Below are 12,903 nucleotides of genomic sequence, written 5' to 3'. Positions count from 1 at the left end.
GTTTGACTACTATATCATTGATGTTTCTGTGGTATATTTTTCTCTCAGTGTGTTTTAACATCTATCTAGGTTCACTGAAACACTGAGGTTTATGTTGTTACCAGCTCTAACCACTGCGGAGAGAGTGAGACCACATCTTTTTTTTATCCTCAACAGATTGTCTGTAGCCTCACAGTAAGAAGCCACTTGAATTCTAGAAGCACAGGCACCTACTTTTTGCTTACTCATGTTATTTTTAGATACCACGGTGAGATAGCCTTTGAAACAAATCCTGTTCTCAGCATTCATTGTTGGTGATGGCTGTTCCTTGGAACATCATTTGCATAGAGAGGAGACTTTGCATAGCCAGCACATGCTTCAGTGCTCTGGTAGTGTTTATAGCCTTGAGTTTAACACTTCACGACTGAGAGCTGTCCTTCATGACAACAGAACCCACAACAACCATGACTTTTATCACCATCTTCATCTGGACACTTGCCCTCTGTCTCCAAGGTAATATAATTTACAGAAAATTACCCTGACAACATAAAGGAATTATTTTATACTGGACAAATGAATGAACAATTAAATTATAAATATACATTGCATTTCTGTTTCAGAGTCAAGAGGCCAGGTCACAGTGACCCAGACTCCTGCAGTGAAAGCTGTTTCAGTGGGTCACTCAGTCAGTCTCAGCTGTAAGACCAGCAGTGCTGTACACATTAACAGCAATGGACACTATTTGCACTGGTATCAACAGAAACCTGGAGGAGGTCCTAAACTCCTTATTTACTATGCTAAAACCCTTCAGTCTGGGACTCCATCTAGATTCAGTGGCAGTGGATCTGGGAGTGACTTCACTCTGACCATCAGTGAATTCCAGGCTGAAGATGCAGGAGATTACTACTGTCAGAGTTTCCACCTTCCCAACAGTGTCTGGGTGTTCACACAGTGATACAGAGCTGTACAAAAACCTCCCTCAGTCAGACTGCACAGTGACAGTACTGATACAGCTGGGACCTACTGCAGGTGCTGAGGGGGAAGAGACAGTGACATGGAACACTGATCAGTAGAGGAGGTCAACTTTGAAAATGGTTAGAAAGTATCATGCAAATCACATGTTCTCCCAACGTCATCATCGTCATCATCATCGTCATCATGGTTGTAACTTGTTATATTGGACATGAACTGAAAGTGTATATACAGTAAAAGTTATTTGTAGTTTTGGAAGATAATTCCAGTCCATAGTAGAGTAAGATGTACAGAAGTAAGAGGAAAAGTATCAGCCCCCCAAACCATTTCCCTACATGCACTTCACAATCAGTTATTGATGTGATCATCTAGCATGTATTAACCCTTTTCATGAGCTGTTAGATCTGTGAATGAGACATGATGCTGGGCTCAAACATGACACATTGATGTAGAGACATACACTACACACTATTATCAGAAAGTATCATTCCATTTTATATATATTCTGGCCCAGTCCAGGGTACATCTGGCCCAGTCCAGGGTATTTTAGGCAGTAAAACTGGTAGACTGGTAGCTGTGGGAGTGAAACAGATTTACATAGACATGGCTGGTTGGTCCTGCTTGTCCCAGAATAGAGCAGAACTGTCACCAGATGTTCACTCTGTCCCCAGGGGGTTGGAGGTAGAGAAGACCAGGGAAAATGTAATGGAAAAGCGTAGACCACACATTGTTGAAAACCATTGAAAAAATATCTAATTTAATAAAATCATATTAGGAATTAAACATTACAAATATACAGTTGATGTCGGAAGTTTACAGACACCTTAGCCAAATACATTTAAACACATTTTTTCACAATTCCTGACATTTAATCCTAGTAAAAATGCCATGTCTTAGGTCAGTTAGGATCATCACTATTTTAAGAATGTCAAATGTCAGAATAAAAGTAGAGAGAATGATTTATTTCAGCTTTTATTTCTTTCATCACATTCCCGGTGGGTCAGAAGTTTACTTACACCCCATTAGTATTTGGTAGTGAAGGAGGTTCACCTAGGGGTCATGATAGGGGCTTACCAAATGTTTGAAGTATTATAATAATTGATTATGCTTATGTTGTATTAATATACGGGGAGGGGTTATAAGACCCCACCCTCCTTACATTTATATGGTTCTAGACTACAGATTAAACAATATATATTCATTATAGATGTTTATAATTGTTCCACCACTGTTTTCTGGTCTCTTTGCCTCTTATAAAGAGACCTCTCTGAGAAATGTGTCACTGTGAAGACAGAACTCTGCAGGGGAGTGTAAGAGAAGAGATTAGTTAGACGTTCCACTATACATCAACTTGGACATTTACTGCTAAGCTTTTAGATAGCTATATAAACAAGAGTTTTAGTGTTGAGTTGGCATGGTTTTGGTCTCATCAGTAGAAGATAATGATGTGGTTAGTGACATCACTCGGGCTGGACTTTGGGTTTAATAAAATAACTTGGGACCATTTCTTTGATACAGAACTTACCCGGAAACATGCTTTATGTTCCAGTTGTCAACTTCTGTCTGTAATTGCATTAATAAAGTTTTTTTAATGATTTAATTAAAGATATTGTCATAATGCTAATTTCACCAATGAGCCAATGATTGACAAGGAACAAGGAAACAAACCACAACAGTAGCATTGCGTCAAATGTTTCGGGTAGTCTTCCACAAGCTTCTCACAATCAGTTGGGTGAATTTTGGCCCATTCCTCCTGACAGAGCTGGTGTAACTTAGTGAATTTTGTATGCTTCCTTGCTCGCACACGCTGTTTCAGTTCTGCCCACACATTTTCTATAGGATTGAGGTCAGGGCTTTGTGATGGCCAATTCAATACCTTGACTTTGTTGTCCTTAAGCCATTTTGACACCAGTTTGGAAGTATGCTTGAGGACATTGTCCATTTGGAAGACCCTTTTGCAACCAAGATTTAACTTCCTTGACTGATAAGTCGAGATGTTGCTTCAATATATCCCCATAATTTTCCACCGTCGAATGCCATCTATTTTGTGAAGTGCACCAGTCACTCCTGCAGCAAAGCACCCCCAGAACATGATGCTGCCACCCCCGTGCTTCACGGTTGGGATGATGTTCTTCGGCTTGCAGGACTTCCCCTTTTTCCTCCAAACACCACAATGGTCATTATGGCCAAACAGTTCTGTTTTTGTTTCATCAGACAAGAGGACATTTCTCCAAAAAGTACGATTTTTGTCCCCATGTGCAGTTGCAAACCATCGTCTGGCTTTTTTATGGCGGTTTTGGAGCAGTTGCTTCTTCCTTGCTGAGAGGCCTTTCAGGTTAGGTTGATATCGTTATCTCTAAGAGACAGAACGCGTCTCCTTCCTGAGCGGTATGATGGCTGCATGGTTGGCTGATTTCTTTTGATTTTCCCATGATGTCAAGCAAAGAGGCACATGGAGTTTGAAGGTAGCCCTTGAAATACATCCACAGGTGCATCTCCTATTGACACAAATTATGTCAATTAGCCTACCAGAAGCTTCTAAAGCCATGACATCATTTACTGGAATTTTCCAAGCTGTTTAAAGGCATAGTCAACTTAGTGTATGTACACTTCTGATCCACTGGAATTGTGATATAGTAAGTTATAAGTGAAATAATCTGTCTGTTAACAATTGTTGGAAAAATTACTTATGTCATTGTAACGCTCGTCCTCTTCTTCTGATGAGGAGTAAGAGAGATCGGACCAATTTGCAGCGTGGTAAGTGTCCATTTTAATAAGTCAAACTGAACACTACAAAATACAAAATGAAACAAACGAAACAGTCCCGTGTGCTACAAACACTAACACGGAAAATAATCACCCATGAAACACAATAGAAAACAGGCTACCTACATATGGTTCTCAATCAGGGACAACGATTGACAGCTGCCTCTGATTGAGAACCATACCAGGCCAAACACAGAAATAGCAAATCATAGAAAAACTAACATAGACAACCCACCCAACTCACGCCCTGACCATACTAAAACAAAGACATAACAAAATAACTAAGGTCAGAACGTGATAGTCATGCACCGAATAGATGTCCTAACCGACTTGCCAAAACTATAGTTTGTTAACAAGAAATGTGTGGAGTGGTTGAAAAAATAGTTTTAATCACTCCAACATAAGTGTATGTAAACTTGCGATTTCAACTGTATATGTTATGGAAAGCAACTGTTTAGCAGTGTGAGTTCTGAGAGCAGATCTTTAGAGGTTTATTTTTTATTATTGCTACATAAGGTTGATGTTATGTGGACAATTCTCTCACTTCGGTGACTCTGCCCTCTACCAATGTGTCCACAGACATTATTAAAAAGAAACAGCCTGAAAGTCTTTCCTCTGGAGAAGATAACATCTCATAACGTTGTTCAATTGCATGGTTTCATTATATTTTAAAGAGAGAATACAACAATGGACTTACTTTACAGCACCAGTTTTGTGCCGCTTCCAAAAGTCCACCGCAGTGATTCACACTGGTGAAGTCTTTCACATAAGTAGTTTATGTATCGGGGGGCTATGGTCAGTTTGTTATATCTGGAGTACTTCTCCTGTCTTATCCGGTGTCCTGTGTGAATTTAAGTATGCTCTCTCTAATTCTCTCTTTTTTTCTCGGAGGACCTGAGCCCTAGGACCATGCCTCAGGACTACCTGGCATGATGACTCCTTGCTGTCCCCAGTCCACCTGGCCGTGCTGCTGCTCCAGTTTCAACTGTTATGCCTGTGGCTATGGAATCCTGACCTGTTCACCGGACATGCTACCCGTCCCAGACCTGCTGTTTTCAACTCTCTAGAGACAGCAGGAGTGGTATAGATACTCTTAATGATCGGCTATGAAAAGCCATCTGACATTTACTCCTGAGGTGCTGACTTGCCGCACCCTCGACAACTACTGTGATTATTATTATTTGACCATGCTGGTCATTTATGAACATTTGAGCATCTTGGCCTTGTTCTGTTATAATCTCCACCTGGCACAGCCAGAAGAGGACTGGCCACCCCTCATAGCCTGGTTCCTCTCTAAGTTTCTTCCTAGGTTTTGGCCTTTCTAGGGATTATTTCCTAGCCACCTTGCTTCTACACCTGCATTGCTTGCTGTTTGGGGTTTTAGGCTGGGTTTCTGTACAGCACTTTGAGATATCAGCTGATGTACGAAGAGCTATACAAATACATTTGATTTGATGAGAGTGAGCACATTCACACACAGAGCACTCTCAGTACCACCTTAATAGTACTGAAATACTAGTACACTACAATAGGGACTGATAGTACTGAACTACTAGTATAACACAATACTGCCAAATAAAAACAAAACGCATTAACTATGTCATTTTTTTTACTGCAAAATCTGACTTCAAATTATTATTCTGTATAGACAGACATCAATTTCTGATAACCCATCATATATTCTGATCAACTGGCTTGATTTTGTGTCAAGATACTAAATATCACATTAATCAGATAATATACCTGGCCACTACAACAGATCAAAGATTTTTTTATGTAATTCGCCTTTGTAGGGCAGAATAGGGACTGATAATCCAGAGGTACCAGTATAGTACAACAGGGACTGATAATCCTGAAGTACCAGTATAGTACAACAGGGACTGATAATCCTGAAGTACCAGTATAGTACAATAGGGACTGATAATCCTGAAGTACCAGTATAGTACAACAGGGACTGATAATCCTGAAGTACCAGTATAGTACAAAAGGGACTGATAATCCTGAAGTACTAGTATAATACAACAGAGACTGATAGTACTGAAGTACTGGTATAATACAATCGGGACTGATAGTAGTTCTGGGTTATAATAATAGTTCTGGTTTATGAATATAGTCCACTGAAGAATGCAGATAATTAAATGTTCGTCTTGAATGACTAATTTCCAGTAGTAGTTATTTAATATATGATCAAGTAATCTGAATCATAGTTAACAGTTGGATGTGGGTCCTTACCAGGAATAATATTTACATAGGAAACTTTGCATTGGCAGCAAATGCTTCAATGCTCTGGGAGTGTTCATAGCCCTATGAGTTTAACACATAACTGAGAGCTGTCCTACATAACAACAGAACTTCAACAATGACTTTTATTATGAGCTTTGTGTGGATATTGATGTCTTTAATTATATAATATAATAATAATAATATATGCCATTTAGCAGATGCTTTTATCCAAAGCGACTTACAGTCATGTGTGCATACATTCTACGTATGGGTGGTCCCGGGGATCGAACCCACTACCCTGGCATTACAAGCGCCATGCTCTACCAACTGAGCTACAGAGGACCAGGTATGATTTACATTTTGCTGGTCTAAAATCAGTATATTATTTAATTGTTTCATCTTAATTTAGTCTCAAATTGAGAAAATGAGACTTGGACAGATTTAGACAACATGACCAAATGTTCTCTGAGATCTTAAATGTTTATGTTTCAGAATCCAGAGGACAGGTCGCTGGGACACCAGATTCCTGCAGTGGAAACTGTTCTCCCAGGACAGACAGTCTCTCTGAACTGTACAACCAGCAGTAATGTGTAGAACTATGTAGCCTGGTACCAACAGAAATCTGGAGGAGCTCATAAACTCCTTATTTACTCTGCTACAACACTTCAGTCTGGGACTCCATCTAGATTCAGTGGCAGTGGATCTGGGAGTGACTTCACTCTGACCATCAGTGGAGTCCAGGCTGAAGATGCAGGAGATTACTACTGTCAGAATTACCACAGTAGTGGATTGTTCACACAGTGATACGGCAGCGTAGCCTAGTGGTTAGAGCGTTGGACTAGTAACTGGAAGGTTGCGAGTTCAAACCCCCGAGCTAACAAGGTACAAATCTGTCGTTCTGCCCCTGAACAGGCAGTTAACCCACTGTTCCCAGGCCGTCATTGAAAATAAGAATGTGTTCTTAACTGACTTGCCTGGTTAAATAAAGGTTTAAAAAAAAATACAGAGCCGTACAAAACCCTCCCTCAGTCAGACTGCACAGTGACTGTACTGATACAGCTGGGACCTACTGCAGGTGCTGAGGGGAGGAGATGATCCAGTACAAAGACACAGAACTTATAAGCATTTCTGAACTGACAACACCCATAGGTCCAGACTACATACAGATTCCTTCCCTCCTGCAATGGCAAACAAACCTTTAATTAACGTTTCAGGCAATAAGTTGAATGGACTCCATGTGAAAGAATGTCTCACATTATTTCGGAATAAATATCCCAGTCTCTGCAAGGTCCCCCAGTCAGGTAATGAGTTTCTAGCAAAGATTCAAGATTTATTGAGATGAAATAACATGATCATAACCCATCAAAACAACCTGAGGTTCTGTCATAGAAGAGACAGTGACATGGACCACTGGTGTAGTGAAGTCAACTTGGAATATGTTTAGAAAGCATCATTCAGATCATTCAGATCACCCCAGCTAAACCTGGACAATTTGGGCCAATTGTGCACCGCCTGATGGGACGACCAATCATGGCCAGATGAGATGCAGCCTGGATTTCAACCATGTACTGCAATGACACCTCTTGCATTAAGATGCAGTGTCTTAGGCCACTGCGCCACTCGGGAGCCTGAGTGGTGCACAGAAGTAAAGAAAAAGAAGGTGATGGTACATCGGCATCAGCATCCCCCCCTAGATACAATCCCCATATTCACCTCACAACCAGACCTCACAACCAGATATTGATGTGATCATCTAGCATTATATTAACTATTTTGATGAGGAGGTTACTGAAGGTTAGATCTGTGGGTAAGACATGATGCTGGGTTCAGGCATTAGATATATCTACATAATGTATAATATCCATTTTATCTGTCATAGATTACATGTTGGAATATCTGTTACTGTACCTTCCCGGAATCCACCATGAAGGTTCAAACCAGTCCACTCCCTCCCATCTGGCCCAGTCCATGGTCCTTTAGGCAGTAAAACAGGTCAACTGCTAGACTGGTAGCTGTAAGAGTGAAACAGATTTGCATAGACAGGGCTGGGTGGTTCTGCTTGTCCCAGAATAGAGCAGCACTGTCACCAGATGTTCACTCTGTTCCCAGGGGGCTGGAGGTAGAGAAGACCAGGGGGGAAATAATGGAAAAGTGTAGACTACACATTATTGAAAACAATTGCTAAAACATCTAATATAATAAAATCACATTAGGAAAGAAACATTATAGATACATTGCATTCGGTAAGTATTCAAACCCTTTACTCTGTACTTTGTTGAAGCACCTTTGGCAGCGATTACAGCTCCGAGTCTTCTTAGGTATGACGCTACAAGCTTGGCACACCTGTATTTGGAGAATTTCTCACATTGTTCTCTGCTCTGTCAGGTTGGATGGGGAGCGTCACTGCACAGCTATTTTCAGGTCTTTCCAGAGATGTTCGATCGGGTTCAAGCTCTGGCTGGGCCACTCAAGGACATTCAGAGACTTGTCCCGAAGCCACTCCTGCATTGTCTTAGCTGTGTGCTTAGGGTCGCTGTCCTGTTGAAAGGTGAAACTCAGTCTGAGGTCCTGTATGCTCTGGCAAAGGTTGTCAACAAGGATATTTCTGGATCTTTGCTCCGTTCATCTTTCCCTTGATCCTGACTAGTTTCCCAGTCCCTGCCTCTGAAAACCATCCCCACATCATGATGCTGCCACCACCATGCTTCACCGTAAGGATGGTGCCAGGTTTCCTCCAGACGTGACGTATAGCAATCAGGCCAAAGAGTTCAGTCTTGGCATCATCAGACCAGAGAATCTTGTTGCTCATGGTGCCTTTTGGCAAACTCCAAGTGTGCTGTTGTGCCTTTTACTGAGGAGTGGCTTCCGTCTGGTCACTCTACGATAAAGTCCTGATTGGTGGAGTGCTGCAGAGCTGGTTGTCCTTCTGTAAGGTTCGCCCATCTCCACAGAGGAACTCTGGAGCTCTATCAGAGTAACCATCAGGTTCTTGGTCACCTCCCTGACCAAGGCCCTTCTCCCCAGAATGCTCAATTTGGCTGGGCAGCGAGGTCTAGGAAGAGTCTTGGTGGTTCCAAACTTCTTCCATTTAAGAACGATGGAGGCCACTGTGTTCTTGGGGACCTTCAATGCTGCAGAAATGTTTTAGTATCCTTCCCCAGATCTGTGCTTCGACACAATCCTGTCTCTAACGTAACGAAATGTGGAAAAAGGGAAGCAGTCTGAATACTTTCCGAATGCACTGTATATATGTTATGGAAAGTAACTGTTCAGCAGTGTGAGCTCTATGACGACCTTCCCACTCTGTCTGTCGAATTCTTTGCTCTTTGTTTACCTTAATAGGATGTCGGTGGGTGGAGCTGGGAGGGTCGTCACCTGGGCCCGGGTGTGTCCCAGGATAAATACACCTCTTCCCCATTCATTGAGGAGACTCTCAATGCAGACACACTGTTGGATTTGGTTGTGGCCTTTTTGTTTGTTTTGGCACATTTCAACACCCCTCATTATCACCATCTATGCACGCAACCACTCACTTACACTACTGATTACTGCCTGCACACACCATTGTTAATTGTAAATAGTTTACTTTAGTTAATACATTTATTTTTGTTATTCCTACGTTGTCTCCCTTTTTGTTATTTTTTATTTTACCTTTATTTAACCAGGCAAGTCAGTTAAGAACAAATTCTTATTTTCAATGACGGCCTAGGAACAGCAGGTTAACTGCCTGTTCAGGGGCATAACGACAGATTTGTACCTTGTCAGCTCTGGGGTTTGAACTTGCAACCTTCCGGTTACTAGTCCAACGCTCTAACCACTAGGCTACCCTGCCACCCCATGGGCTCTGAGCAGGTTCGTGACAGTTCTGAGAGCAGATCTTAGAGGTTTATTATCAAATATCACTAATTATTCTCACTGCTATTGGTGCTGCAGTTTAACAGGATCGTTCATTTGTAGAAATGATTGCAGAGTATTTGTTGAATCAGATACCCTTTTATATAAATTAGTATCAAATTTGCTTCCTGTTCATGAGATAGTGATCACTGGAATGAACATTAAAGTAACTCTTGTGGTTATATTTCAATTAAAACAAGCTTTATTTGAACTCAGAAGCAAGATGACCTTTACAACTTAATCACAAAATACTTCATTTAGCACATCACTCCTGAAATGATTCACTACTATACTTTAGCATTCAGCTGTAAAACAGTAATATTTCCTTCACCAGCACCATGTGGGGACTCTCTAGCCCCCTACAATGGCTTCTCCGGTCTCTAGACACTACAGTGGCTTTTCCGGAAGGCGGCCGAATCACTGGTGTCATCATGGGCGACCCTGCAAGTGTACACCTCTCCCTCTTCCCAGCGTGCCTTGCTCAGGGTCAGGGTGCTGCTGCGGCTGTAGTGGCCGCCCTTCTCTTCTTCTGTGGAGGTCAGGACCCCATCCTGCACCTCCTCCCCATCCACCTCCCAGCTCACCATCGCCCCCTGGGGGGAGTAGCCACTCAGCAGGCAGGACAGTGTGGCCGAGCCCCCGAAGAGCTGCTCAGAGGACGGGGGGAGCAGAGACACTGTGGGTCTGATAGAGGGACCAGCTGGAGGAGAGGACAGAGGAGAGAGGAGGGTCAGATACTACTGCTACTACTGCATCATGGAATATATTAGGAGAGGAGAGGAGAGGAGGGAAGGGGAGAGGAGAGGCAATATACACAGGATAAACAACTAGCTACAGTACCAAGGATAACAAAACACTTAATCTATAAAGATAAAGGCAAAAATAAACACTGAAAATATTTTTAGACAAAGCAATCCATCAGATACATGTATGTTACATTCATGCACTACAGTATAGCCCACCAAGAGCAACAAAATACTAGGAGGGGGTTTCCTGGACACAGATGAAGCATTGTCCTAGACTAAAAACCACTTTCAATGAAGACATTTAGGACTAAGGACTAAGCTTAATGTGTCTGACAAACCGTCCCATAGTCTACAAAGACATGCAGTAAACAGATAGTACATATTCAGATGTAATAATCGTATATACTGTTAAAATTGTAAATCTACATGTAAATGTTGTCAAATCTACCCTGAGACACAAGCCAAAATGACCTCAAAGTACTTTTTAAAACTATAGAGGAGGTTCCCCTTTAAACCATGTCAGTGGTAACATCTACGATGAATACAATACAAAGTGTTGCTTATAATATAGAAAAAGTAGTTGCTACATATTGACAGAACAATGAGCTGACGTGCAATACTGTGTATCAAAATGTCCTCTTTTTAAATCACGTTAGAATATAAACTTGGTGGTACGTGAACAATTCTCTCACTTTGGTGCCATTTACCAATCTACCTATCTAATATAATAATAATAATATATGCCATTTAGCAGACGCTTTTATCCAAAGCGACTTACAGTCATGTGTGCATACATTCTACATTCTACGTATCTGTCCCCAGAAATCTCTATAGCCTTGAAGTATTTATTCTGGAGAAGATGATAACATCTCATAATGTTGTTCATAGTATGATTACATTTTGTTTTAATGAGAGAAGACAAAAATGTACTTACTTTTCAGCACTAGTTTTGTTCCGCTTCCAAAAGTCCACCACAACGATTCATAATGGTTAAGTCACCATACAAAAACCTCCATCACACAAGAGTGGGCAGGCACCTTAACACACAGAGCACTCTCAGTCCCACCCTGAATACTGAAGTGCTAGTATAATACAATAATACCCAACAATGGCAAATCTTCCAAATCTGACTTAAAAGTATTTTTCTGCATAGACAGATAGCAATTTCTGATAACCAACTGTCAACTGTTTTATTATTGTTATTGTGTCAGGAAACTAAATACCACATTAATCAGGTAATATACTTGGCCATTACAACAGATCAAAGATCTTTGACCAGTTTCGTTGTTACTGAGTTTTGCCTTTGCAGGGCAGAATAGGGACTGATAGTACTGAAGTACGAGTATAATACAATAGAGTCAGACATTACTGAACTACTAATATTATGCAATAGGGACTGATAGTACTGAAGTACAAATATAATACAATAGGGACTGATAGTACTGAAGTACAAATATAACATAATAGGGACAGAGAGTACTGAACTACTAATATAATACAATAGGGACTGATAGTACTGAAGTACTGGAATAACATAATAGGGACTGATAATCCTGGGTTATGAGTATAATCCATTGACACACTTAGATAATTACATGTCCCTCTTAGATCACTGATTTACAGTATAAGTTATTTATAACACAATAAAATATTCTGTATCTGCATAATCTGTATGTAGTTATATAGCTAACAGTTATGAATGTAGGTACTAGCAGTAAGACTATTTACATATGACAGTTTGCATTGGCAGCACATGCTTCAGTGCTCTGGGAGTATTTATAACCCTGTGAGTTTAACACTTCATGACTGAGAGCTGTCCTTCATGACAACAGAACCCAAAACAACCATGACTTTTATCACCATCTTCATCTGGATGCTTGCCCTCTGCTTTCAGGAAAACGACGTGGAACTCAGACATTAGACACATGTCAGTAACTGTCAATGTCTGTCTTTAGTCATACCCATCTTATTTGTCATCTATTAAATGGTGATTTATTCATTGTAAGAATGTCTCCCTCCTTGAATCCACCATAGAGGTTGCAGTAAAATGAGTCCACCCACTCACATTTGGCTCTATCCAGGCAGTGAAAATTAAACTATGGGAGTGAAACAGATTTACATAGACAGGGTTGGGTGGTTCTGCTTGTCCCAGAATAGAGCAGCACTGTTACCAGATGTTCACTCTGTTCCCAGGGGGTTGGAGGTAGAGAAGACTATCACTCTGCTCTCTATTTCTTGAAATAGTGGCACTTGTAGAATTTTTTATATTTTTTATTTTTTACATGTATTAAGCTTGAAATCACAGACTATAACATGCTATATT

The 12,903-nt window shown here is 40.9% G+C and overlaps 1 long non-coding RNA gene and 1 gene segment (V, D, J or C); one reads left to right on the top strand and one right to left on the bottom strand.

Annotated features, from left to right (window-relative positions):
• Positions 1 to 145: 145 nt before the first annotated feature.
• On the top strand, positions 146 to 1,844 carry LOC124014207. The segment is given in 2 exon segments: positions 146 to 492; positions 600 to 1,844. Coding segments are annotated over 2 exon segments (408 nt in total).
• Positions 1,845 to 10,013: 8,169 nt separating this feature from the next.
• On the bottom strand, positions 10,014 to 12,278 carry LOC124014385. Its single transcript, XR_006835010.1, has 2 exons — positions 11,515 to 12,278; positions 10,014 to 10,534 (listed from the first exon to the last, which is right to left on the bottom strand). It is a non-coding gene; the product is annotated as an uncharacterized LOC124014385 (long non-coding RNA).
• Between the last annotated feature and the right edge of the window lie 625 nt (positions 12,279 to 12,903).

This window comes from Oncorhynchus gorbuscha, linkage group LG25, assembly GCF_021184085.1.
Source record: "Oncorhynchus gorbuscha isolate QuinsamMale2020 ecotype Even-year linkage group LG25, OgorEven_v1.0, whole genome shotgun sequence".
In the NCBI taxonomy this organism is placed as follows: Eukaryota; Metazoa; Chordata; class Actinopteri; order Salmoniformes; family Salmonidae; genus Oncorhynchus; species Oncorhynchus gorbuscha.
The sequence above is the reverse complement of the archived record's forward strand: the minus strand, read 5'-3'. Positions and strand labels throughout refer to the sequence as shown.